The sequence below is a fragment of the Thermobia domestica genome, chromosome 2, assembly GCF_964235325.1.
Source record: "Thermobia domestica chromosome 2, izTheDome1.hap1.1, whole genome shotgun sequence".
NCBI classification, from domain to species: domain Eukaryota; kingdom Metazoa; phylum Arthropoda; class Insecta; order Zygentoma; family Lepismatidae; genus Thermobia; species Thermobia domestica.
In genome coordinates, this window is record NC_137455.1 from 333,490,974 (window position 1) to 333,515,516 (window position 24,543).

General features: G+C 36.0%; 1 protein-coding gene across 2 annotated transcripts in view; it reads right to left on the minus strand.

Moving 5' to 3' along the window:
* Positions 1–18,065: 18,065 nt before the first annotated feature.
* CAH9 (Carbonic anhydrase 9) overlaps positions 18,066–24,543 on the minus strand; it is a 152,842-nt gene continuing 146,364 nt past the window's right edge. For both annotated transcript variants that reach the window (XM_081749143.1, XM_081749141.1), the window contains one exon: positions 18,066–20,810. In XM_081749143.1, the coding sequence (XP_081605269.1) occupies positions 20,673–20,810 (138 nt within the window). In that variant the 3' untranslated portion in view covers positions 18,066–20,672. The remainder of the gene's footprint in view (positions 20,811–24,543) is intronic.

Genomic DNA, 24,543 nt, shown 5'->3' on the forward strand with positions numbered 1-24,543 from the left:
TATCTTAGATGCTCATTGGTTGTTAATAGTTATTTATTGTTATTATTATATGTTTTGAAGTTGAATTACATAGTCTGAACGTATTTTACAAAATTGCTGCTTGCCGACATATTCTAGATCTACACGCAACGAAACATTCGATTTATTGACAACAACGACCTTATTTTCTACGCCTAAAAGCAAAATTCTTAGGAAGAAAAAGAAAAAAACACATAATTCGACTTATAACACATAATGTTTTATATTATTGATCGGTAGTGTATATACGAACCTTGCGGTAGTGTATAGACGAACCTTGGATCGGTATAGACGTGTTTTAAAACTGCCCCGCGTTTTTAGTGAGTTTTAGTCAGATTTTAATGAATGATCTTTTTCCAACATCTTCGGAAATGTGATTAAAGGTGTGCTTTTTTTTTTCGGTGTTGTGTGATGTCTTCCAAGTCCAGAATTTTTATAGTTATCATCACTTTTCGTTGGAAGAATTCGTTACATTTCCTCAACTGATAGAACTCCATCAATGAAAAAACAGTTCAATTTTTTAAAAATTTATTTAATTTTTTTCATTTATTTGTTATAATTATAAAAGTTGATTTGCTGTGTCATGGCAAATATTGATATATCGGAAACTAATTTACAGTTATCGGGAAACAGTGTGCATACCTGTCCTTTATGTTTAAAACGTTTCCAACAAGAAAAGGACTAAATATTCACAACACTCGTAAACCTGCTGAACTAAAAACTCATAATGTTTGTGAAGCAGAGGAATTTGCGACAGAACTGGGAATGTTAAAAATCTAATGTTTTCATTCTGAAAAGAATTCCCCGAGGAACTCGATATGCTGTTGCTGTTGTGTGAAGCAATTACCAATTCAACTCGAACTTTTATCAAGAACCATGAAAATTCACAGCACGTCATTCTCAAACTAGACTATAAAAATGCCTTTAATACAGTGGAACGTGATATCATGTTAAGTGAAATAAAGCAACAGCTCCCTGCCACTTACCCCTTTTTCTGGCAAAACTATGATTGTCCATCAATGCTGTTTTTTGGTGAGAAAACAAAACTGTCCACAGTCGGTTGTCAACAAGGGGATCTCGCTGGCCCAATGCTTTTCAGCTTATCAATCCATCCTATAGTTCGCAAATTATCATCTGAACTAAACTTATTTTATCTGGATGATGGTACTTTGGGTGGTTCCCCACAATCCGTTTTGCAGGATGTGAATATTTTATTAGCAGAGTCTAAACGCATTGGTTTAGAAGTTAATCCTTCTAAATGTGAACTGTTTTTCACATCTGGTCAAGAGAACCCCACTATTGTATGACAATTTCAACAGCTTCTTCCTGGTCTTCGAACAGTTAATGAGAACCAGTTATTTGTTCTAGGTGCTCCACTGCATGAAACAGGTTACGAAATAGCTTTTAAGGAGCACCTAAATCAGCTTAAAACTGTTGTAGAACGGTTAAAAATTTTACCATCTCACTTGGCATATTTCTTTCTAAAACATTTCATGGGTATACCAAGGTTACAATAATTTGTTCGAACTACTCCAACATGGTATATGCCATCTCTACTTCTCCAAATGGATGTCTGCCTGAAAAGAGCATTAGAGTCTATTATAAATATATCCATGAATCAAACACAATGGACACAAGCTAGTCTTCCAATTCGTTTCAGAGGTTTGAACATCCGTAGACTCTCCGACCTCACTCTTCCAGCCTTTGTTTCCTCTTGCTATGGGTGAGTTCACTCATTTCCAACATTCTTAACATTCCCGTTGATGATGTGGTCATTCATCACTTGACAGAGGCAATTGATGTATAGAAGTTCTTATGTGAAAATGATATACCATCCACATCGGAAGTACAAAAAAGCTGGGACAAAATAATTTTAAAATCAATTATTGAACAAGAGCTATTCTTGGATAATGTATTTGATATAGCTCGTTTTAAGGCCTCACAAGAAAAGAATCTGGGGCATGGTTGCAATCAATTCCATCGAGGAATATTGGAACTTTCTTGGATAACAATTATTTTCTTCTTTGTATTGCTCTACGGCTTGGCATGAACATGTGTAAAAAATTTACATGCATTTGTCGGGAGCAAGTCAATGAAAAGTGTTTGCATCCATTGAGCTGTCCCAAAAGCACAGGCAGAGTGTCCCGTCACGTTGAATTAAATTATATCCTAAAGCGTGCTTTGGCCAACATAGACGTGCCCTCAATTTTAGAACCATCAGGTTTATCAAGGGATGATGGGAAAATACCAGATGGCATCACGTTAATCCCCTGTGAAAAGGGACAATGTCTAGTATGGGATGCCACTTGTGTTGATACTTTTGCAGCTTCTCATATCGTATCAACATCTAAGGAAGTTGAAAGTGCGGCAGAAACAGCGTGCAGACGAAAACATTTAAAATATACATGCTTAAAACAGGACCATATTTTCATTCCCTTTGCTGTTGAAACAATGGGTGTTTTCAGCAAAGAGGCAAAGAATCTAGTGAAAGAAATTGGTTCACAGCTGGTTGTGAAAACAGGGGATCCGCAGAGCAAACAATGTTTAATACAAAGACTCAGTTTAGCAATTAACCGGGAAACGCAACTTGTATTTTTAAATCATTCCCCTCTGCTCCTATTATGGAAGAAGTTTTTTTTAATCTTAAATAGTTGTAGGGGACATTGAGGACGAAGATCGGCCTAAGTACCAAGAACATTAATTCTTTTAATCCAAATTTCTAATACTTGTACTTCATTTGTATCAATAGTTTACTATATATTATTCTATGTATAGTATTGTGATGTAATCAGTATTGTATGTGCATTTTTTCTCTTGGCGCACTAGTGGCTGTATGTTGTGTCAATAAATCACAATGTTGTTAATAAATAAAAAAAAAGACTAAACCAAATTATATTATCGAAATGATAAATTATGAGTCAACCATATTACGTGAGAGGTTACAAATAATTTAATGGACAAAAATACTTTAGATTACAATATTGTAAACATGTATAAGGGGATAATTTGAACATCTACCTAAAATATAAAGATATGGCAAATTCAAGCTTTAACTTTTATAATTTTTTACCTTAAAACGAATAATTGAATTGTAAATTTCCTAGTAGTTAGAAATGTAACTAATATCATACTATATCAAACCTATTTCTGTTCTTGGTAATATTTAAAACATTTCTTGTATTGGCTCTACCATACAACGACAAAACAGCAAAATGTATTGAAGTGTAAGTTCTAAATATGAGAGTTATTAATATGGAGGGCTAATCCAATAAACCCACTCTGGGTTCTCAAATGCTTACCCATTCTTTCGATTTTAAGATTATGTTTTGATTTTGATTTCATCCACGTCAAAATTACAAGTGAATATGATGAATTATCTGTATGTATGCTGTTTAATGTTTGTCCATAGAACATCAACATGGCTGTGGCTCTTGGTTATTGCTCACAAATAGGTAGTAGAAAGTTATTGAAAGTTTTTGATGCACATTCATGTCCAGATTTACTTATCAGGTATTAATGGGATATGTATGTATTATATTGAAGTTTATAGAAATGAACACTGGTACATGTTAATTTGAAATCAGGGTTGAGATTGGATATCCGTTTTTTGTTGATGCTACGGTTGAGGTATGGTTTCATCGATAAAAATAATAAAGAATAATTATAATGAAATATAAAGGTAATTTAAAATACGAATAATAATAATAATAATAATAATAATAATAATAATAATAATAATAATAATAAGAAGAAGAAGAAGAAGAAGAAGAAGAAGAAAAATAAGATAGATTAATGTCGAATTGTAAGTAATGCTACGAGAATGAAATAATAGATAAAATGAAATATTAAGTTATAAAGTAAAGTTATAAAGAATAAAGAAATATGCAACTGTATATTCATCGAACTTCCAACATAATTTATTATAACTGATTATAATATCCAAGTAGTAGTATTCATTCTCACAGTGTAAATATAAATACATTCCGTTGAATTCAAATGCTACAAATACAAATATGGATAAAAAATGCAATAACAAGAAGACATCAATCCACTACTATCTGTAATAACAACAGACTCACTTACTTTGGAAATGTAATAAGGAAAGTAGTAATCTGAAGACCGAGATACGGCATCACCTCTGGAATGTCGAGAGAAAATAATATAAAATGTTATTTGATTATGTACAGATAATTTATTTATGTATGTTATAATACATTATTTGTTACACTGTTTCATTTTTCAGTTTGGATCTATTAATATTTTAAATGCCAATTAACACCTTGTTTACTTTTATGATTATAGTAATTAGTTAAACTATAACCACCGTCCTCCATAAATATCATTTCCTTGAGTAGAATGTTTTTCCACTCCGAATCTGGAAAGCGTTACCTGTTTGTGTTAATGATTCTGAAGCTGCTCTCCAGGTGGCGATTCATATATAGTACTGCGCAGAAGGAGAAAGAGATATAATAAGGGCTGTCTCAGTCTATCATTGCAGGATAGGAAAAATGGAAGTGTAAATGCACTTTTGCTCGTGTACATACACAGAATTTTACAACCTCTAACTTAAACGAATTCTCACACTTGTTGTTTTCTGAACAAGGAGACGGAAATTTGGATACAATAGAAGTTGTCTACTTTTTCCCTGTAGGGACGGGGTTTTCAAAGAAAGAAAGAAAGAAAGAAATCGCGGAAAGTCGTTTCTATTCAGGAGTTTAAATACCAAGTTTTATCTCCTTAGCGCCATGGATTTGTTTGAGACTATTCTTGACAAGAACATTTAATCCCTTAACCGCCTCCCGTTTGGATACGTATTTCCAAAACTCCATTGACTTTGGGACAAAATATTTTTCTGCTCGAATTTCACGTTTCTATCTATAGTAGTACAGCCTGGGTGTTGATGAGTGAGTCGTTTTTCATCCTTCTATATAATACGATACATACAGGCCCGTATCCAGGGGGGTCTAGGGGGGAGGGGACCCCCTAAATTTTTACTGGCCCCCTTTAAATTTTTCACGGTAGGTTTGCAAATGAACTATAATATGAACTGAACTAATATTTTTGGATCGGGCCCCCCTAACTACCACCGGGCCCCCCTAAATTTTCGAGCTGGCTACGGGCCTGGATACATATGCTTTTACGAAAATAATTATTTTAACAAACTATGAAATAAATAAATTATAGTTCACTTTGTGTATTAATAATACCCATAAGAACATTATTTATTTATTTATTTATTGTTTCTTTTCCGTCAGCGTTTAGAAGTTTCTGAATACAAATTATAAAATATTCATATGTTCACTTGCTTTGTTTCTATTCAAGACACTCTGCAAATGGCGGCTATATTTCTATTCAAGACTATCGTGTTTGCCGCTGTGACGAACTACGTCGCATTAAATGTAGCTAACGCATTTCTGTGGCGAACTACAAAAATATTGCGAAATCCCATATTGCCGTAGTGGGATTTCGGCACCATGACAAAGTGGCTAAGCGACGATTCCTACACGCTATGCTTCATTGTCGTACTCGTCTGCCGAACTTCCACAAAGGCTGGTCTTTGAATTGTCGCTTAGTCAGTGTTCGTAGTTTGAGGAGCATTTCCCTAATCTAGGGAAATTTCGTAGGTAAATTTAGCTAAAAGGGAAAAAAGGGATTTTTGATAAACGTGAAAATCCAGGGAAATTCTGGTGCTGATTGATTGACCAATACAAATGTTTAAATTTTTCTTTGTTCTTCATAAATAGACTAATGCAATAGCAATAATGTGTGTGTTCAAAGAAGCATAATTTCCACTCACTGTCGACTGGAGTATTTGTATGTATTTTTTATTATAAAAAGGAAGCAAAAAGTAAAAATAATAGTAGCAGAAAGCAAATGAACAAAACAAATATAGTTGACACTTCCTTTAATATAGCTAATATAATCTTATCACATAACTTCCCTCATAGGAATTGAACACTCAACAAACTAGGGGAAATTTGATAAGAAAAGGGAATATTTTGTATCACTCGAAGGGAATTTTCGCAAAGAAACCTACGAACACTGCGCGTAGTTTCGAATTTGTGTATTATTGTCCTAATTAGTTTTTTTCTATTGGGAGAGACGACGAAGTGATCCTCCCTCCACCCATATTCATCTGCTAAAGAAAAGGCTATGAAAGGTTAGCCTCAACGATGTTGTTAGAGGGCCTATACTTTAAAAGCTACTATTCCTTGCCTCTTGTTTATACGACACATTGTGAAATAATTCGTATATTAACGAAATACAGTGTATTAATGATTAGGAATATTATCTTGGGTTTGAAGCATAAATATTGTAATAGACTTGGCCTTATAGCCTTAGTGAATCCTATAACCTTAATTCCAGCTCGCACTAAGTAGACTGTGTGCTGAACAAACACCGTGTGCATGAGTTTTCTTGGGGTTCTCACATTGCCTCCGATTTTCAGATTTTATTCATCATCATCACCGTCTCACTTATCCTTGGTTCACAATCTGGCACGTTAAACTAAAAAAAAAGTTCAATCTGTATTGGGATAGTCGTAAATTATAAGACTGATTGTATAATTTATTTCAGATTTTCTCTCTTGGTGTTAATATGAGACATACATACAGTGTTTCTTCCAGACATGTTTTTGGGGGGCACTGTTTCCCCCCAGGAGCTCTGAGAGTGTCCCCGAAGGAGACCAAAATAATAGGTCTATAATATAGTAATAAATATAATAGTATCAGCAGTGCCCCTGGAATGCTAAGTGTGCCCCCGGAACATTTTTTCTGAAAGAATAACTGCATACATACAGTATGTATAATATGTACGCTAAAGAAATGTGTTCTGTCAAATTACTTCTCTTTTGATAGTTACTTTTAATTTCCATTGATATCTTTGTGTGGCTTCGCATGCTTATCTGTTGTGTGAGAGATTTCTACGGTTTATTGTTCAACTGTTTCTACCAACGAAAATCAGTCATATAACAGTTACTATGTTCTGTAAATGTTTGAATATAGTTCTATAATTATTCCAATCTATCTTGTGCTAGTCGTTGTATACTTCTGTGTTTCAGTCTGCCTGGTGTTAGCTATGAAAAGTCAAGTTTTACTCCTTGACAATAAGAGACCAGATTTTATAAAAGTAGTAGGCTATGTTGTGAGGAATCTTATAGATCGATTTTATTATCGATAATTTATTAGGATATGAATAGAATCCTCCAGGTCTCTTCTGGTCCTCTGGACTGTCAATTCAAGAAGTAACATTACGTTTATGTAGTCATGTAATTGACTAATGCATGTGTTGGCTGAACATACGTATTTGCCCAGTAAAATGTGTGCAAAAAATGAAAAAAATAAAACTAAGAATAAAAGCTTGTCGATGGGTCAGCTCAATTTGTTCTCGTACATAGTTGTGCGAATTACAGATGGTTTCGTGTCTAACCATGGTTTCTATCGAATGGTTTCCCCATGTTATTTAAATGGGCTTTTTTTTTCTTTTTACCTATAATCTCATGTTTCAAATACTTGGAATTGGAATAACAACTTGAGATTCGGTATGCTTGTACGTTTTTGTTAGCGTTACCTAAGTAAACGACTACAAATAAAAATTTCCAACTTTATAGTGGTTTTATGGGGAACTGAAAAATCTTCCCCGTGTTATTTATATGGGACACCTTTTACAAACCAAAATTATTTATTGGTCATTTCCTGTTGGTCTACAATGATTAAATTTGATATTATTGTAGCTTTTCGGGACTAACCCACAGGACATACATTTTTGTTAGCATCACGTAAATAAGTCACGAAAAATAAAAATTTCCAAATAGTTTTACGGGGAACTGAAAAATCTTCCAAATGTTATTTATATGGGAGATTTTCTACACTCCAAAATGTTTAGGCACTTCCGGCAGGATTAGAATGATGAAATTTGTCATGATTGTAGCCTTACGGAACTAACCCACAGAAAAATTGCCAAAAGTGAATATTTTTAATTTTTGTGTGATCTAAAAGGGGATGAAGAAATTCCCATGTTATTTAATTGTTGATGTTGTTGAGTTGATTTTAACATCCCTTTCAGCAGCGAGGCTATATGAGACGGGACCTACTGATTAACGTGGAATCCGAACCACATGAGGTCCTATGTTATTTAAATGAGCGTTTTTTGGAATACAAAATCTTATATTTTAAATAGTTATAGTAGGAAAAGAAACTTGAAATTTAGTAGAATTATAGGTTTAAAGAGTGCGAGGCCGTAGACCGAGTAAACGCGGGGGTCAGGGGGCAAAGCCCCCAGCTGAGCCAAATTCAGGAAATCATAAGAGCACTACATGATACATAAGAGACGTGAGGGTCTGGGGGCGGAGCCCCCAAGTAGCCAAAGGCTGGTTTATATATGAAATCACGAATTATTAGTTTTATATAATATAATAAAAGTTTTGTTTGTTGAGTATTTTATTCACAATAAACAATAGTTTTACAAAAACTAACATGTTCGATACTAGTTGAATTCTTGTTTTAGTTTATTTTTAATCTCCTAATTTGACAATTAGACTTAAGTTTGCCTGTTGCAGTATCACTGACCGTGTTGCTGTCTTAGATAATGCATGGGCTTAATAGCGGAGCTGTATAAACGACCATCACAAATTTAATTGTGTCGCTGTGCTGTCCTTACTAACATGATGTGTAAGTGAAGTTTCAATAGATCTTGGAAAATTCTTAGCTCTGAGATAAAGAATTTAGCAAATGAATTAAAGACGTGAAAAATAACAATGAAAAAGCATACTGTAAACGTTATAGAATGTATTTCAGAGCCCACAAAACTGACTTAACCAAACATGTCCCCTTGAAGATCAGAAAAGTAGCCCATTTTATACTATCAATGCCTGACCAATTCACTGCACATTGTGCACACTGCAGTTCTACTGCAGCTGACGTAATATGAACTTTGCCCTAACACATCTCCGGCAAGTCAGAAATTGCGATCGCCACCTGACCATTGTCAACCCAGACATCTGACAACTTATATTTTTATGTTTGGGCTACAAATAATTCAAATCGGCCTCTTTTGGAGCAGAATCTCGCTACTTTTTAATCATCAGATCTGCCAGCACTGATGAGAACTGCTCCTGTAATTGTTAGAGTAATCAAATAATTGTGCGTTAGAATAAATAAGAATTGGTCGTATAGAATAAAGAAATAATTGCTCGCAAATACTGATTCCAATTACGAAAATTCGAATCATGTGATAAAAAAAATACTGGAATAACTTGATTATCCCGTACTTCTATAGAATATTTTATGCCAACTAACATTGGCTCTCATAAAAGGTAACTAGCGTTCGCACTTCACTTACTGGTATATATAGAAAGCAAGATTTCTAGATTAACCAAAGTCTTTCCTCTACTTGTTAACAACTTTAAATGAACAGAGAAATTAGTACATTCTCTTTATTCAACAATGAAATAGTCATATATCTTGTGTCTTCTACCCTGGTGACAGCTACGGTGCTTTCAGTCGATATTAATGTATCAATGTGTTGTCACCTTCTTTTTATACACTGCCGTGTACTTCACGTGCGTGATAAAAGCAGTCACTTAGAAACGTTTACATAACGAATTTGCATCACAAATGCAAACGACAAAGTCATTGTATTATTCTTTTATATTTGATCCTAACCGAAAACGCTTCAGCTAACGAACATTGTCAACGCCTTACCTACGGTTACATTCAAGGTTATACACTCGATTGCTTGCTCAACGCTGTTTTTTTTTTTTTTTTTTTTTTTTTGAGTTTTGGTACGCATAGGAAAACAGTACTTGTTTGTCTATATTTACACGTATTATATGATCATGTGTGTGTCAATAGTAAACGTTACCTTGCTCATTTACAAGAGCAATGGCTCAGCATGTTAGTTCATAAGGTTCAAAACTAAATTTAAATCTCTATTTTTAGCTTTAACTTTCAGACTCAAGTCAGTAACAAAATCCATTTTTAAATGTATTCTTATGTTTGTTTCTAATGTAATGTGTAGGGTTGTCATATTGCCCGATTTTAGCGGGTACCACCCGATTTTCAGGTCCTATATTCGTCCCACGCTTAATCATCTCTTAATTAGGAAAAACCACCCGCTTTTTGGATGGGAGAAAAATCTAAGACAACTTTGTTGATAAAGTGTTGTTATATCGAGATTTTTAAAAGAAAGTTAAAGGGAGTGAAAAATATGTTTAAAAAAAATGGCATAATCATGCAAATGTAATCTCATGGGTGCGTCTTTCTTTGATGACCATTCTGGCCAGTTCAGCTGAAGAAATCTATGTTTTTACCTAGTTTATGTGTTCAACAAGTCTTTATATAATTGCAAATTGAATTACGGTATTCTTAGCATTTTGTTTAAATTACTGTAGATCCATTATTAATATTTTTTTCTTTTAAAATGTTTATGCTGTATTTCATATATTCGAAATCGTTAACATGCGGTTTCAAGTAGCAATCTTTAAAAATGATTCGAAATTTTATAAGAAATGGTCCAAGATTCCTAAATATGTTTTACTTTCTTATAATAAAAATTAATAAATTATTTTGTTTATTAGAGAGAGAAAAAACATATGAACAATATCTACCATATATCGCTTTTTTTTTTTTTTTTTTTTTTTTGAAAACTTGCCTTACAGATATCCTTAAAATAAAACATTAAAGGCAAAAACTAAATTTGTTTTACTTTAGTTTCGTTAGAAAAAGTACATTGGAGGTGTCATTTAACAAATTACTATTACAGTTTAGAATCCCCCGCTTTTCTAATTTTAAAATATGGCAACCCTAGCTAATGTGCAGCTTGACCAGATTTTTAAACTATAAAATTGGGAGATCTTGTATAATGTGGTTGGATTTCAATTTTAGCGTGTTATATGCAAAGGTAAAAGTGGATCTGAAACGGTAAGGGGACATTAGATAGCGGCATGACGTCACGCCGTCTCCCTGCCCAGTGTTCGTAGGTTCCTTAAGAAAATTTCCCTGAACTAACACAAAAATTTCCCTTTTCTTTTAAAATTTTTCCTAATTCGTTGTGTGTCAAATTTCTATTAAACTGTGGAGGTGTTAAAATATTAAATAATGCTTTTGATAAAGTGGATACTTTCAAATATTTAGGATCAATATTAACAGACGAAAATCATATTCACGAAGAAATTAAATGTCGACTAAAAGCAGGGAATTCGTGTTACTATTCGGTTCAAAATCTCTTGTCGTCGCGAATTTGAAGCTTAAAATATATAAAACGATAATCATGCCTGTTGTTCTGTATGGTTGTGAAACATGGTCGCTTACTCTGAGGGAAGAACATAGACTGAAAGTATTTGAGAACAGGATCCTGAGAAGAATATTCGGACCCAAGAGGAACGAGAATGGGGAATGGCGGAAGCTTCATAACGAGGAACTACATAGTTTATACGGTTTACCCAACATTGTTAGGGTCGTCAAGTCTAGGAGGCTTAGGTGGGCAGGTCATGTAGCTAGAATGGAAGAAAGTAGAAATGCTTTCAAAGTCTTGACTGGTAGACCCATAGGAAAACGACCATTAGGAAGACCTAGGCGCAGATGGGAGGACAATATTAAGATGGATCTCGCAGAGATAGGAATACAAAGTAGAAACTGGATGCAATTAGCTAAGGATAGAAGTCAGTGGAGAGCTTTTGTGAACGCGGCACTGAACCTCCGGGTTCCATAGGCCATAGAGTTAGTTAGTTAGTTAGTTAGTCAAATTTCTATGATTGGAGTTATGTGATAAAACATTAATTTAGCTACATTAAAGGAAGCACCAACCACTTTCTTTTATTCATTTGCTTTTTGCTTTTTTTTTTTACTTTTCCTTGACTTTTAACCAAAAAAAAAAAAAAACAGCCAACAATTGGTGAAATTATGCTATCTTGAACAGACACACACACTCAAATTATTGCTAAAGTATTTGTTTATTTCTGAAGAACAAAGAAAAATTTAATTATTTTTATTGATCAGTCAGTCAGCGTGAGAATTTCCCTGGATTTTCACGTTTTATCGAATAACTTCCCTTTTTTACTTTTTGCTAAATTTACCTATGAAATTTCCCTAGATTAGGGAAATTTTACTCAAACTACGAACACTGCCCCTCCATATCTTTGCCCATTGTATTTTTTTTTTAGGAACTGGGGAAACGCCGTACATATTTTTTGGAGGTAGGAGGACGACGTCCCCCCGCGTTCCCCCTGACTTTTACCCTTGGTTATATGTTATGTCATCTAAACCTTGCTATGCTATGCGTGATAATTGTATTTATGTAGAAAATAAAACATGTAAAACAAGATTTAGCAGCGCAAGAATTTAATTGTGTAACATGTAAGTGAAATAAAAAATGAAAAAATTAAACCTTTGTGTTTTACGCCAGCTAGGCTAAAGAAGGCGGTGATGATGAGAAATGAATGAACTGGTGGAGTGAAGAAAGTGGGAGGAAACGGGAGAACCCCGAGGAAACCCACACACACGGTGTTTTACATCACACAGTTTACTTGGTGCGAGCTGGGAACGAACCAAGGACCTAATTGACCAGAGGTGAACGCTCTACCACTAAGCCACCGCGCCCCCAGGAGTGACATAAAGTACAGTATATAACATTCTCCGCACTGCAAGTTCCCTCGTGGCTAAGCGGTTAGCGTACGCGCCTTTGACGCGGGAGACCCGGGTTCCAGTTCATGTGGTTCGGGTTCCACCCCATGTCTCACACAGCTTCGCTCTGAAAGGAGTGCTAAACTAAAAATCAAATCAACTCAAACTATCTGCCCCGGGCCGGGCAGATAACTTCGGCCCCGGGCCGGGCTCGGATCGTAAATTTTTAAATATACACCATATTTCTCGGTCTTTTTCGGGCCTAACTTTGTAAATGTACTGTACAACGATATTTATTGGACGTTTTGACCGTTCTTTGTGGAGAAATTTTAAAGCACAATTGCAAAATTAAACTTCTAATTCCTGTAAATAAAAATACACTTTTGCGTAAATTATAAAGTTTCTGTATTTCGGGCTTATTTCGGGTACATTTGATTATCACACGAGCTCAGGCCGGGCTCGGGCCTAAATGCCAAAACATGTTTCGGACTCCGGTTGGGCCTCACATTATAAATTCACGGGCTGGGCCGGCCTGGGCTAAACATTTCGGCCCTTGCAGACCTCTATGTAGTTTGTTCAATGCTCTGCATTAGAAATCGAACCCGAGACCACTTACACAAAAGATGCGCAAGGTACTTACTAGAAACACTGGAGAGAGCTCTAAAAGCACTTTATTTGAAGTATCGGCTGGTTTTGTGTTTATTACATAAAATTAGAAATAATTTGAATTATACCAGATATTGAAATACATATAACAAATGACCTAACTTAGTGAATCAAAGACCCGAAAGCAGCCTGAGCACTTGATTCCTATTCATATATGTTCCTTCCCTCTTTCATCAAAAAGTGACTGCGCTCTTTACATTCAGCCATCCTTTGTATATTTTTCTTTCATTTTAAAAGTTAATGAAGCTGCTTTTCATTGACAAAGAAAAGGTATACGGAACTTCTTGCGTCTTAACACCGATGTCGCCACTATCGATCGATCGCTCTTTATTTCTCCTTCCTGTCAAAAACTACGTTCTATGAAACATAAAAAACTCATGAACTTAATGTATAAATAGTTTGTGTTGTGTGCTTTTCTTTCACAAAGCAAAAAAGAAAAATCTCAAGGTCAATATTCACGTAACTACAGGAAAAGTTTGTCTCTTTAATTTGAATGATTAAAATATTTATCTATGTCGATAAAGAAGTACATTTCGCCACTGACCAGTACACAGAAGGTGAAATATCTGGAACTGACAATCAAACATTCAGATTTGGTGAATTCAATTGCTGAAAATGATTGCTAGCACTGAATTCAGCATCCAAAGAAACACAGAAAAAGAGGGTGTTTAGTGGCTTACCGTATACAAGGTGGGAGATAAGTGAGGGAAAAGTGAGGACATAGAACGTAGAAAATGTCTAGAAATACTATGTTAATTTTGAAACGAGTAGCGAATTGAGGTCAAATGTTGGATATGAGGAATGCATGTAGAGCTCCACTGAATAGGCGTAATGTGAAATGGGTGACATCTGAAAAGCCTCCATGTTGAATTAGCGCAAGAAGAATATACGGAAGTCATGTGACATATGGCGCTTGACGCACACCGTCTATTGAAATCAATAGCGGTCAATATAGTTTGAGACCTTTGTAACTGGAGATGTTCCACGCTATGTAAAGGTGACGCGAATGAGGAACAACCACAAACGTGTATGAGGCCACTTTCCAGCCAACAAGCGTCCTGATCCACCCAATATTCGTTCACATGCTGATAAAAAGGCATATATGACCAAGGGCAACCTGTAAGAGTTCTTGACTGACGTTTTCTTGCCTTCTACAGAGCAGATGAAACTGCTGCTCCTTGTTGATTCATGGAAAACCAATAAAGATGAAGATTTGGTGCAGAAACCGGAAAAGGTTGAACTTACGCAACTCCTTATCACTAATAGTTACATGTCACTCATACAACCACTGGATGTGTTCTTCTTCCGTTCATATAACAATTTCGTAAAATATATAACAGACGCCGTTTTTCTGTCATCTGACTTCAAAATATGACAACTGAACAATTTCATTAAGTTCTAATCACTCGTCCACTTTCAGGTTACAGCACTAAGGTAAGTAGTTATGATTAAATATGCTTTCTACAAAACTGCAAACAGCACCTGGCGCATTTATGACACATGTTGACTACTGCTTCAATTTCAATACCGAAGACAGCTGTGACAAACCCGATTGTTCATCTTTATCGTTTTTTTTAAATGTGCCCACTGTTGTCTCCATTTGTGTATCAACCACAATCATCACTAATAACCATAACAGTTGCAATTAAACAGAGGTCTCAAAATGTATTGGCAACTATTGATTTGAATAGACGAGGTGCGTCAAGAGCCATATGTCATGATCCCTTTCCTGTATATTCTTCTTGCTCTAATTCCAACATGGCGGCTTTTTAGATGTCACCCGTGATTCACATTACCCCTATTCAGTGGAACTCTACATGCATTCCTCATATCCAACATTTGACCTCAATTCCTTTACTCGTTTCAAAATTAACATGACATTTCTACACATTTTCTATGTTCTATCTCTGCATTTTTCTTTCATTTATCGCCCACCCTGTATGCCGTCTGCCACTAAACACCCTCCGTTTCTTTTTATTTTCTTTCTTTTCCCCTTTTCTTTTTCATTTTTCTTTTCTTTTTTTCCTTTTTTCTTTTTTTTTCTGCTGAATTCAGCTGAGTCCAGACTTTCAGCAATTGAATTCACCAAATCGGAATGTTCCCTTGTAAGAAGCAATTTTCAGCAGTGATATTCGTACAATGTTGTAAAATTCTAACCTTAATAACGTATATAGTGTTAGTAATATAAATAAACGACTAATTTAGTTTCCTAAAGTCTTTTAAAACTTACAAGCTGTTTGTTTGGGGGGGGGCGAGTATTTTTCAACTAAAAGGTCAGAAATATTGGTGTTTGTTTCTGACATTTTAGCCACGCATTGTTCACATTACCGATATAAGTAGGCCTATATACGGATAATAACGTCACTATGTGTGGGTTTTATTAGACTTTTAAACTATGCTATAAGTAAACATAGTACAACACAAACTAAACCATTTTTTTTTTTCATCAGCGGCAAACTGTGAAAAGGGTATTGGTGGCACGTGTGAACTATAAATGTTGCAACCATTACAAACGGTTCCACTTGACATTGCCACCAGGTGACACAGAAGGATTGTCCTGTTGTTTTATTGAATAATGTCATTCATAGGTATTGACCTGCAAGGGAAAAATTGGTTTTGTTTGTGCGCAAACTATATGTGAAGTCTTATAGAACGGTTATGTCCAATATCCATCTGACGACGGGTATCAGAGTAAAAAACGGTAAAGGCTGATTCACACGTAGGGTGCCGAGCCCGTACCGTCTATGCCACAGCCGCGACCACTCACACCTACTATGAGGTGCCACTACTGCTTTCTACACCATTTCCCTTGGTTCTGGTTCTCTTCGTGTAGCTTCGAACACTCCGAGGAGCCATCGAATCATAACAGCCATCGAATCGCGACCAAGATGTTTTTTTCTGCAATGTGGCACTGTCGGGACGTGGCAGGGGAACGATATAGTAGGCCTATGTGTAAATTAACCTTAATAGAGAGCGTGCGGTGCTTTTTGGAATCGATTTAACGTCTCAAGAAAATGATACATCTCCTTCCTTAACTCTCTATTCAAACCGGAAATGGAAGTAATAGACCGTTAGAGCAAAAGTTCTCATACTCGTAGTTATCGAAAAGTGGTTTTCTTCAATGGATGTAATAGGCCAAGAGTAGACTCTGTTCCTGCTCTTGCTTTCTTCTAAAACCGGAAGCAGTAAAAGTCCACTGCAGCTTTCGGTTTCTGTGTTGATCTTCATAGAGCAAAAACTGTATGACATAGTGAAGCATGAATATGGAATCAACATCCGAAGAATTGGTTTCCTCTCGATCTTCACCTGTCCATTCGAACTCCTTTGTAGCTATATAGTTAGCCTATGTACTTCGGCGCCAGAGATCTGGGTTTGATTCCCAATGGAAGCTCATGTAGTTCGGTTCCTACGTTAAGCTGTACGTCCACGTCTCATATAGCTTCCGTGTTCAAAAACGGGACACTAAACTCCAAACTAACGAACTTTATTTCTCCATTCAAACTGAAAGTGGTGGAAAAACTACGTTTCTGGCTTCAACACTGATCGGCATTGCCATGTAATAGATAGCGAGAAACATTTTTTTAATATGGATTAAGTACCGCATGGGTAAAGGCCACCTCCGACATTATTGCTCTGTTGCAAACCAGAAGTGAGCACTTTGGATCTTAGTTGTATGATCTTCATAGACCACAAGAGGTAAAAGATAGAAAGAAATTGCTTTCTGATGTGGGTTCAGCTTTCCAAAAATAAGTGACAACCCAATATTCTTTCCTATATATATACATACCTGCCCCTCTCCCTCGCTGGTCTGGTTGCTAGCGCGTTTGCCTTTGGTGTACGTGAGGGTCTGAGTTCAATTCCCGGCATCCGTGGGTAATAATCTGCTTGTCACACTACTTCTTGGACCAGTTTGACCTTATACTTACGGTCAATAACGGTGTATACAAGCACCTGCTATTTGACTTGTGGAAATATTTCAAGACTTATGACTTTTCTTTGTACTACGTTAATACTGTATAAAGTCCCAGCTGATCATACAGCAGTGGCGGATCTAGCCTGGGGTCGGGGATCTATGCCTCCCAGGTTTTTGAGCTACAAAACTAATTAAAACTATTATATAAATAAAGAATAAAAGGCCACACTCGAATAAAAGAATAAATTTTCAAATATATTTGAAAGGTTATTCTTCTACTCATTCGTGACCTTTTACTCTTTACTGGAAAATACAGTATTTGAAACATTAGGTATAATTTCACTTGTAGTTTTTCTGTTAAGCAAAATACGTATCAAACAATACTTGAGGTCCACAAAGTCAACGACCAACCTAGTAATAACATCCATCGGGAAAGAGAGAAGTTGGAAACTTCTGCAGGACTCTTGAAAAGTTGTAAACTCATGATATACCTATAATAACCTGGGTTCTAGATGCCCCCCCCCCTCAGTTTTTATCTTCTAAATTCGCCATTGTAGTACACCCTAACTACTTACACTAGATACCATAGATATGACAACCAGTGATGATTTCAGAACATATTTACTGGGAGTGGGCACTTTTAATGAACTAGGGTGGAAGCAGTACAGTGAAAATACTGTTTAACCCATGATGAGCACGATGGAAGACTTGTTCCGGAGATAATTTCATAGCTCCGGGGAATCCTTCTTTCGGGCCACCTCTGAAATAATCTCTGATGACAATTCTGTATACGTAGGAAATCTAAGTACCAAAAATAAGAGTTCATATTTAAAAAAAAAAAGCAATAAGTTACTTTATTCACAAATAGAACAATACGTTACATACAATTACATATAATACTAATATCATTATGAATACTGTAGAATTCAATCTGAAATATTTTCACTAATTAAATTATTCCACCAGAGATGGTCGCAAGCTACAAAAATAATCTTTTGTACAGATTTCATGAAGCAAGTACTCTGAATAAATGTAGAATAAGTTCAAGCAGTAGTTAGATTTTGGAATATAGAATGTCTAATATACTGTAAAAACTGAAATTTGATTCCAATGTGGCATATAATTGCTTTTGGTAGAATTCTTCAATTCATATAAAATAAAAAGCATTAGTAAGTTGATACAGTGAAATCTCCCTTAATGGATATCTCTTAATAACGGACGACTCGATCAATGCTCAGTCATATGCGAGACAGCATTAGGTATCCGACTATATAACCCAGATAAGTCGTACACTGAATTAACTTGGGCTACAAAATATTGATGTTGTGGAAAGTTACAATACGATCTTGTGCTATCCAATGAATATCAGGTATGTTTGGACAGTAGCTGTGGTGACCTAAATGGCGTTATATGAACTATAGGTACGTCGTAAAATAGTATCAGCGTGGAGTGGTACCGTCCCCTCTCGAACTGTTACTAGTCTCTGTCTAGGAAACCATGATAACGCCATACGTTAGGGTAGAGTTTTATGGTGTATTGAAGTGCCTTTCTCTTCTGTACCACAAATCCCTTTTGTCCCGTCGTTATTGGGTGCAAGTTGTCATAGTTCTTGAGAAAGCTAGTTTCGAAGTGGCCCCTGTTTTCCCCGGATATGAATCTTATAAAATATGCATGGGACTAATTGAAACAAATTAATTGAGAGCGTATACCATCTTCCACTACACTAAGAATTGAGATAATCGGCCAACGATAAACAAGATAAAATGGACAAAGAGAGCATTAAAACTTATTTCGAGCATGCCATGACTTGTAATTAACTTCCTGCGTGTTCCTGTTTGTATAAAGTAATACTGTAATGTATATTTTTGTACAAATTTCGAGGTGAATGCGTCTGTCGCCGCTAGAATGACATGTTTTTATATTGTATCTTCACTGGGAATGCAGCATTTATAAGCCCTAGGTTCGATGTTTGGCATCGCAACGCAGTGCAACTGTGTCGTGTTTGTTATACCTTGATTTCTAAGTCACACTAGTTGTATGGTTGTTTTCAAACCGTTTTATTGTGTGTATACACATTTTGCGTCAAGAGGCACCGGGTTTTGAAAATCAGAAGAGATGCTGTAATTCAAAGTGCAAAACCGGGCGTTTGTGGATACTCCCAGGGTTACCTGGGGTCTATCTGCGAAAAAAAATTGAAAATTTATTGTCCTGAAAATACAATTTTAGGTGTTTCTGAATGAAAATTCTCAGAGTTCTTTTTTTCACAGTAGAAAATATTCTTTAATGATACTATGACGGCGTAACCAGGGAGCTTGTAGGCTTGTAGCCCTCGATGTTAGGACTAGTTACGTCATTCTGACTCCAATCTTTACACACTTTCAAAGGAAAGAATCGAATGAAGTTAGTTAAGTACAACAAAATTTAAGCGCATATTTTTGTATAATGATAATGTGTACAATGCAGCGAATTGAAATGAAGTGCTTGTCTTCAGTTCAAAAATAATATCTTAGATACATCTATCTATCCTCTCCACTCTACGAAAAAATCAGGCGCTATCATTTAAGGAAACGGTAAAATATAGAACTTCCCTCTTTTCTTTTCTTTTCTGTTTTCTTATTTTTTTTCTTTCTCTCTTGAGTGGGTGCTGAACGTCCCCATAAAAATTACGGCGGTTGATCAACCTGAGTACCCCCGAAGTCGGGGCCCCTATTTTGAGTTGTGAAACATTCAACAGTGACTAAATCGAAATAAAAATATTTTAAAATGCTGCAAAACAGCAAAATTAGAAAGATTTCTTTTCTACATAGTTTACTAAAGAGGAAGCAGCATATAATCACATTGCCGAGTTTCAAGGGCGCATTATGAGGGCGTGAGTCTTATTTCAGTAAATATTGTCAGAAAGTTGATCGTGATCTAATCACTTTCGAACCAGTTAATCTAATTTTACGTATAACTTTATTAATGGTACGCATTTGTTCACTTTACTTCACGATGGGGTCAGAATAAGTCTTCCGTCAAAGTTATTGCACGCAGTAGAACCGTTCAACTGGTATAAAGTTGACGGATTAGATTATGTAAAGTTTGATGAATTGATTTAGTTACTGTAAAATGATAAGTACAGAGTGCAGGTTAAGTTAGTGTAGGCTAGTTTAGATGACTTACAGATCAAGGTAATATAATAGAAGTTGTAAAAATGGTAGAGCACACTGGTATTTTTGTAATGTCAGAGGGATGAGCTTCGTAATATTTTAAACAAAGAAAAACTATTTAAGACATTAATTGAAAGATGTGTGAAAATGAGTATAATCAACGGGTACATATGAAACTTTAAAATCAACAAAATAAATTTATATAGTTTCATAAGTTATTGTTGTTTTGCTACTAGGTACTTGATGGCTGAAGACTACTGTACAATGGACAACCACTTTTCCAAAAAAAAAAAAAAAAAAAAGTTACTACGATGTTTTGGCCACTAGTAAACGGTCATTCATAAACTTCCTAACATAGACTTTTCGTTCTCCAACTGGTTGAAGGTGTCGATAGTTGTCTCGCATGTTTTCGCTCTTTGAAGATAGCTGTCTGAACTTGTGCAACTGTAAAACAAAAATAAATAAATAAAATAGAGGGCAATGTATTTTACCCATAAAGTTTCACAATTGCAGTAAGCTAAGCATTTGAACTGTTAAATTTGTGGCAAAGTTTTATTTTCTTTTTTTGAATAAAACTTATATATTCGACTGATCGTCCTTATTATTTCAGATACGTGACTTCTGATGGAAAAAAGAAATATTACTTTGTACCTAGAAACTAGTAAGTATTCCTCTAAAGGAAAAAAAAATATCCATTACTTATTTTTACCATACTTTCATTACAAGTACGCACTTAATTATTTCGTTTAACAGATTCCAAATTTTATGACTCATAACTCTGGGATCAAAGATGTTATTTGATTGAACAAATTTGAAAAGTTGGTAGAACTTAACAAACTTATGTAGGTATGTGAAATATTATGGTATAAACACATTTGGTTCTTGAGTTATTGACTGTTAAATTTGGAGTTAAGACTAATACTTCTATAAGCACAAACCCCTAATTTGATGGCCAATAACTCGAGAACCAAAGGTTTGAACGTCACGATACAGGGTTTATACGGGAAGTAATGAGACTGGCCACCATATGGTCAGTCATCAACAGCATTTCCGCTATGAGTGGGATTGATGGTAGTGGATCTTAGCTAATCAACGCTAACCAGTGGCTTACGAGTTCTGATAGAGTAGCAGACATTTATCGTTCGAATCGTGTTTAAAAACTACGTCGAGATTTTTGAAAACTCAAAATGCAGCGTTCACTTGAGCAACAATATGCTTACATTTCGCTTCAAGCTTGGAAAAATCGCTTCAGAGACGTTCACTATGATTAAGGAGGCCTACCAGGACCAGAACCTATCAAGAGCCCAGGTTTTCCGTTGGCATGGAGAGTTCAAGAACAGACGGAAAAACATGGAAGATGACGAAGGCTCTATACGCCCTTCGACGAGTCCTGTAGACGAACATTTCATCAAAGTGAAGGAACTCTTGGACGAAGAGTCTCGTTTCACTGTGATAATGATAGCAGAAGAACAGAATTTATCCAAAACAGTGGTGCACGAAATTATTAGTGAAAATTTGAACATGCGCAAGATTTGTGGGAAGTTCATGGCAAAAATGCTGGATGATGGACAAAAGAAATAATGGCTTGACACTTTCCGTCAAATGTTGGAGCAAGTGGAGAGTGAACCGGATATTTTAGACAAGGTAACACGCGACGAAACATGTGTGTTCCAATACGACCCTGAAAGCAAACGCCAAAGTTGGTACACCCAGGAGTCCTCGAGCCCCCAAAAGGCAAGGAAGTCCTAGTCCAGAATCAAAACAATGCTCATTGTTTTCTTTGAAACGAAAGAGTGGCACACAAAGAATTTCTGCCTCAAGGGAAGACTGTCAATGCGTCTTACTAGTGGAATTCCTCACATGCCCTTCGAGACGGTCAATTGCGTCCGACCGGAGATTGACATGCTGAAAGTTCTATCACGATAACGCGCCGAGTCACACCGCGTTCGTTGTAACGTTATTACTGGCTAGAATCGGCGTTACTACGTATCCGCAGCCACTATATAGCCCCGACATGAGTCCAGCGGACTTTTTTTTCTAATCCTCAAGCTCAAAAGAAGCTTGAAAGGGCGCTGTTTGTGACGATGTTTTGGCCATCTAGTGAAATTAGCAGTCTTTATCAAACAATATAGTAGGCGCGTACGCAGAATGGGGGGGGGGGGACAATACCGCAAGCCACTACATCTCTGTAGTATTACACGGATACGGATATTATTCTGCACTCGGACGATACGTAATTGTAAAATACTTCCACCTATATTTTCAGAAGAAAATTATAAAACTAGATTGTTTTTATAAAGAAAGAACACAGATGAAGTGTAAGATCAAATTTTCATGCTATACCAATTATTTTCCTGTCAAACAAGTATAGTTTTATTGAGAAAGTGCACAAATGTATGTTGAATTAGGAAGTTTCGGAGGGTCCGAACCCGGTGGACCCCTGTAGGTGCGCCCCTGCAATGCTGTGAAACTAATAATATGTGATATTTCCTGGCACAAAAGACCTTCGTTTCAAGGACACTTGCAACATTTTTTCGTTGCAGATTGAAGAAAACACTGACAGCACGAACAAAGTTTCAATATTAGTTTCCATATCCGTTAATACGGACAGACAATATTATGGAAGATTTCTTGTTTTCAACTGGATTTCTACAGTGTAAGCAGAGTGTATTTTTAAGGCTTTGAATGAGTTTTTTAAAGAAGAATTCTATTTCGTGGGAGAAATGTGTGAGCCTGACTACAGATGGTGCGTATGCTATGTTAGGCATGGACAGGCCGGTAGCCAGCCCAAAAATGTAGGGGGGCCCGGCTCAAGTTAGGGGGAGCCCGATTCAACCATATTATAGTTCATCACCATATTATAGTTCATGTGAAAATTTTAGGGGGGACCGGCCCCCCTAGACCCCCTGGATACGGGTCTGGGCATGGACCAATTCCTCAAGTGAAGAATTAGTGTATAATGTGAAATGGAATCACTGTTGTATACATCGAGAAGCCTTGGCTGCAAAGATGCCACAATCATTAAAGAACATCAAATAGAATAGGACTTGGTCAGGAATAGTATTGGTCAGATTATATGATTACTTTATTTGTTTAGATTAACTAAATATTTGGTCATTCATATCCAATATGTTTGGTCATTAATACTTATAGTGTTTGGTCAGAAAATATGGATTATCAATTTTGTTATGCCAACCAAATCTTAACTAATTTGGTTTTCCTGACCAGAAGATTTAAAGACATGGGTCACGTTTATCTAATGTACTTCTGGGTATTCATGGTTGAGAAACATGGCGTGAACAAACGTGATTAAGTACGACTAATTTTGAATGACACTAAATTTCCATGTGATCAGTTAAACAACTTCCCTTAGTTGTATATGGTAGTCTACTTAGCAGATATTTTTTGTATACTTGAACATATTCAAACATTTGCGACAGGATTATGGCAACGGTTATAAAAATAAGGTTGTGGACAAGCCCAGCTAAGGGTATTAGTCTCAGCACTTTGCCAGCACTGAAATCACTTCTACGTACGCGCCTTTGGCGTGGGAGACCCGGGTTCGATGCCCGGCTGGAGCTCATGTGATTCGGATTCGACGTTAATCAGTAGGTTCCGTCGCATATAGTCTCGTTGCGGAAAGGGGGCGTTAAACTCAACTCATGAAATCATTTCTGGAGCCCTCTGATGAAGAATTACCACAAGTTCAACATGCCATAGTTGAGTCTCTTAATGATAAGCGACTAGCTTCAGAGATGACTCCCCTTTATCAAATTCGGAAAACTCTTGGATAAGAAGACCTTTCGAATATATGTAGTGTGGTACAATTAAAAAGTTTGTTCGAGCAGGATCAAGATGAACTCGATAATTTTAAAACGGCTCATTTAAGACATGAAAGTTGGTATTTAGGTTTTTCATTTTAAAATAATTAAATAAGTGTTTCAACGTTTTCTGTTTTCCCCACAAGGGAAGAAAACAAACGGAAAGAAAAAGAGTGGGGATTATACTAATTGTTATGACCATATCTCGATATCCTTTAAGAGTGCAGACATGTTAATTAAAGACATGCTTCAACTTTTTTTTCTTTAATGAAGGAAAAAATGCGGGAAGAACAAAGATAGGGTTGTAGTTTATATAATATGATGGCCATATCTCGAAATCCCCTAAGGTTGGAGAT